Consider the following 4,702-nt stretch of genomic DNA (forward strand, 5'->3'; position numbering starts at 1 on the left):
CATGTTGACCAGGATGGTCTCGATCTCTTGACCTCGTGATCCACCCGCCTCGGCCTCCCAAAGTGCTGGGATTACAGGCTTGATCCACCGTGCCCGGCCTAATTTTTGTATTTTTAGTAGAGATGGGGTTTCACCATGTTGGTCAGGCTGGTCTCGTACTCCTGACCTTGTGATCCACCTGCCTTGGCCTCCCTAAGTGTTGCGATTACAGGCATAAGCCACTGCGCCTGCCCTCTTTAAAAAAAAAAAAATGAAATGGCGTTGATAATAGCTTTCTTGTTGTATTTCTAAATTGCGGTAACATGTACATAATATAAATTTGCCATTTTAATTATCTTTACATATACAGTTAATAATGTTTGTTTTAAAATGTTTTTACAAGATTAAAAAGTTGGTACTCCTATATTACACCTCTAATATGTTTTTAAAATTTTTACTGGTCTATGAAATTTAGAAACATTATGAGCCTTAAAAGACATTTTCCCCCATTTAACATTGTTATATGACTTTGTTGGCAGAGGAAACGCTGTAACAATTTGTAAAATCCTTAATGATATGGCATAGGAGTGAGATCAGGATTAATTTTTGTTGTTATAATGTCTTGATAAAGTGCTTCTCCTTCTAGTGTTTTGTATAGATTCTCTTCTGTGACATTATCGAGATTGCCTCGTGCTGTACTACCATGAATAAATACTTCCTCTTTGCATGTCAAGCATAAACTCACAGTTCATATAAAAATAACATAAATATGCTTTCCTAAGGATCTTTTTTTGAATTAAAACCATAAATATACACATATATAAATTAGGTGTGTATACAGTTATTTGGTCAAGGCTGTTTTATTAAGTAGTTCTATCTAAAACATATAAAGATTTTGCATACATAATGCTTTTTTCATTCTGAGCCGCAGACACCAAAAATCCCACAGGAAGTTGTCTTTGTAAGTGTTGTGGTTTTTCAGTTTCCTGTTCAGTTGCAGAGATGATCAGAAATAAGATAAATCTGTACAATCGGAAGAGATTCATGGTTCAACATTATTGTAACTCTGAATGAGAATCCCTAGTTAACTTGTATTTCTTCCCATATTTATCTAGAGGAGCTATGATGGCTTGCGTGTGGAAGCATAAAAGTCAGAAAATACTTTTTTGGTGTTCCATGGGTAAACTCTTTAATTGTTAAAGGGGCGATTCTTTCAGATTATGTTTTATGCTTTCCACTTGTTATCAAAACATCTACCCAAAAAATAAACTGTAGGAATAGAGCTTTGTTCTTAATTGGCAACAGTGTTTTACCTTTATTTTAAAAATGATAAAAACCTCCCCTTGGTTATTTAGAGAAAAGAACATACTTTATTATGCCGTTTAGATATTAAAAATACCATTGAAAAATTTTAAAGCAATACTATTATTGACTGAAATACTTTGTTAATATAATTTTTAAAGAATAGTATTCTCAAGACGAAATATTTTTGCTTGATTTCATTTCTTAAACCATGGCAAATCAGATGTATAACTATTTGTAATTGGTGAGCAATGTAGCATTTAAATTATACATTGGGCAACTTGTAAAAGTGACAAATGAGGAAAAGTGAAAAATGTCAGTGCGTCTGTAGATACTGTCTCTAGATTTAGGTACTATTAAAGACACCACACCTAGTTCTAGGCAGGTTATGCCACTGAATATCTTCTTAAATGGTGAAGATAATGTGAAAGGTCTTTAATCACCACCTTATAAAATTAAAAATACCTCCCAGGCCTTTTTACATGGTGTTTGCACAAGAGGAAATTTAATCACAATGTCAATTTTTAAAATTTGTTTTGAATGGGGTCTCACTGTTTCCCAGGCTGGTCTTAAGCTCCTGGCCTCAAGGGATTCTTTGGCCTTGGACTCCCAAAATGCTGGGATGATGATGATGATGATGATGATGATGATTTGAGATAGAGTTTTGCTATTGTTGCCCAGGCTGGAATGCAGTGGTGTGATCTTGCCTCACTGCAACCTCCACCTCCGAGGTTCAAGCGATTCTCCTGCCTCAGTCTTCCAAATAGCTGGGATTACAGGCACCTGCTACCATTCCTGGCTACTTTTATATTTTTAGTAGAGACGGGGTTTCACCATGTTGGCCAGGCTGGTTTTGAACTCCTGTCCTGAAGCAATCTGTCTGCCTTGGCCTCCCAAAGTGTTAGGATTACAGGCATGAGCCACCACACCCGGCCCCAGGTGCTGGGATTTTAAGTGTGAGCTACTACTACATCTAGCCACAATTCTTAAAAGAATAAATAATACTTTGTCCAAAAGCAAAACAATTACAATATGACTTTAAAACAAAAATGACTTCAACATTTTTATGAAGAAAAAAAGGAATAAGAGTTTGATTTGCAGAAGGCTCTTTTCTAGTTCAGATAGCTTTGGGTTGCAAGATGTGTCGTACTTTACGCCGAAGCCTTAATTGATATACATGTATCTTATACAGATATTTCGTTGTTAAATTTGTTCTTTTCATACAGTTGAATTCTAAAGAGAAAACCATTGTCTAAAACCTGATGTTTATGCTTTCTCCCATTTCTTCTGTGCCCATTGTGGTACTATACCCGGTGTTATCATTGATGTTACTAAGAATTTCTGGCATTTTTGAAGACCTTTACAAGTGTAGATCAGGGAGGCTAGGAATGGCTTCTTACCATGTTCCTTAGTGTTTAGCAAAGCCGTCAGCATTATGGGAAGTTTGTGTAGTGGCTGATTAAACTGGACCATGGACTGAACGTGTTTATACCCTTTTCTGCCCAATTTTGAGTTGGAGGGACAGCGTTTAGAATGCAGGGCAGCTTGACCGGTTCAGTCAACAAGAACTTCAGCAATCTTGATGGCCAAAAATAAATTTTTAAGATTCCTGTCTAGATGGGCGGGAAAGAGACTTTGGATATACCTTGGGGCCTAATGTGGGGTGTGGGCCGAGATGTCACAGGTCTCTGGGGTGTTTCTCAGGCTGCTCCCTCCGGGTGCCCATGACCTCATCACCAGTTTCAGCCTTGGCAGTCGGCACGGGTGAACGAGAGCAATGCTTCTGACCCTGCTGGAGCTCCTCGGAGAAGAAAGCCATGACGCGCCTTGCAGAAAACGCGTTCCGCCTTCCGTGGAAACAACGCCCAGGCACGCGGTGACAGCCGTGACCATGCCGTTTGCAGTAAAGGAAACAACTGCCCGGTATCGGCTCTGCCGGCCTTCCCAGTCGCACTCATGCGTGGGGCTCAGGCGTGGTTTGTCGAGGAGCAAGTGGACAGGTCTCTTTAGGAGAGCTTTGGTGCACAGGGGCTTTCTCCTGGGGGGCGAATTTTGCCGGACCTTGGATAAAAACAACAGGAAGACTCGCAAGGCAGCGGAAACTGTCTTCCAAGTTACTTGGGTTACGCGGCTTTCCTTCCGCGCTCGGGGTCGGACCCCGGCCGCTCGCCCCGCCCCTTCCCCCGCCGGGGCCCCGCCCCGCCCCGTCGGGCCCCGCCCCCGTCGGGCCGGGCATGCTCAGTGGTCCGGGCCGGCAGGTTTGCGTGGCCGCTGAGTTGCCGGCGCCGGCTCAGCCCGCCGACGCCGCGTTTCTGGGCGGCCGCCGGTTCCCGGGAAGTTACGTGCGGAAGCCGGCTTCTGAGGAGACGCGGGGTGGCCACGGGTGCTGCCGAGGGGCGGGCGAGCGGGCGGGGCCGACGTGGTCCGGCTGCGAGAGCTGCGGGAGGCCGAGCGGGTGGCCGCGCTCGGAGGGAGGCGCCGGTCGGGCGCGCCCCGTGGAGAAGACCCGGGCGGGGCGGGCGCTTCCCGGACTTTTGTCCGAGTTGAATTCCCTCCCCGTGGGCCGGGCCCTTCCGGCCGCCCCCGCCCCTGCCCCGCTCGCTCTCGAGAGATGTTTATTTGGGCTGTGGCGTGAGGAGCGGGCGGGCCGGCGGCGCGGAGTTTAGGGTCCGAGGAGCCTCGCGCGGCGCTGGAGAGAGACAAGATGTCCGCCAGAGCCGCGGCCGCCAAGGTGAGCGCCTCCGCGGCCGCCAGGGCCGCACGGGGCCGAGCGCCGCCGCCCGCCCCTCGGCATCGGGCCCTGGTCCCGCCCTTCCCTCCGGCTTCTGCCGGGGCGGCGGAGTGGGCAGGGCTGGCGCGGCGCCGCGGGCCGCGGGGAGCCCCTCGGGTGGGGGCGGGGGCGGCGGGGGAGGGGGCTGCGGGGCGCCCGCCGCCGTCCCGGGCAGGTGCATCGCTGCGGGCGCCTGTGCCTGGTTGCGGCTCGCCGAGGGCGGGGACGCGCAACAGGTCCCGCGCGAAGAAACTCGGCTCCGGTGAGGGCTCTGCGGCGACCGCGAGCGGGCCCCGGCGGGCCAGGGCTTGGGGTGTCACCTCCAGCTGGCCGGGAGCTGCTTTCTTTGGAGGAGTGGTTGGTCCCCGGCGAAACCCTGTAGTTTCGATCTGATGTCACTCCCTGCGGTATGCGCACGCCAGCGATAAGGCTTTGAGACTGCAGAACACTCAGCTCAGCCTGTGAGGCGTAGTAGGTAGGGTTTTCTTTCATGCTGTATTACTTATTTAAGGTAACTTTGAAAAAAGCCAATCTCTTAACGCTTTTAATAATTTAACTTGAATTAAACTCTCAAAAGTAATACAAAGTATTCCTACGAATGGAGAATAAGTTGAGCTCTTAAAAATTAGTAAAGACCCGTGGGTTCAGCAA

General features: G+C 47.9%; 1 protein-coding gene across 12 annotated transcripts in view; it reads left to right on the forward strand.

Moving 5' to 3' along the window:
• Positions 1-4,702, forward strand: part of TJP1 (tight junction protein 1) — a 237,820-nt gene that overhangs the window by 119,151 nt on the left and 113,967 nt on the right. For 3 of the 12 annotated variants that reach the window (XM_017519002.2, XM_037735133.1, XM_017519018.2), the window contains exon 1: positions 3,198-4,012. The exons of the other annotated variants lie outside the window; for them this stretch is intronic. In XM_017519002.2, coding sequence (XP_017374491.1) covers positions 3,986-4,012 — 27 coding nt within the window. In that variant the 5' untranslated portion in view covers positions 3,198-3,985. Of the gene's footprint in view, positions 1-3,197; positions 4,013-4,702 lie in introns of those variants that run through there. 12 annotated transcript variants of the gene reach the window in all.

The sequence above is a fragment of the Cebus imitator genome, unplaced genomic scaffold (genome assembly GCF_001604975.1).
Source record: "Cebus imitator isolate Cc_AM_T3 unplaced genomic scaffold, Cebus_imitator-1.0 Scaffold19, whole genome shotgun sequence".
NCBI lineage: Eukaryota > Metazoa > Chordata > Mammalia > Primates > Cebidae > Cebus > Cebus imitator.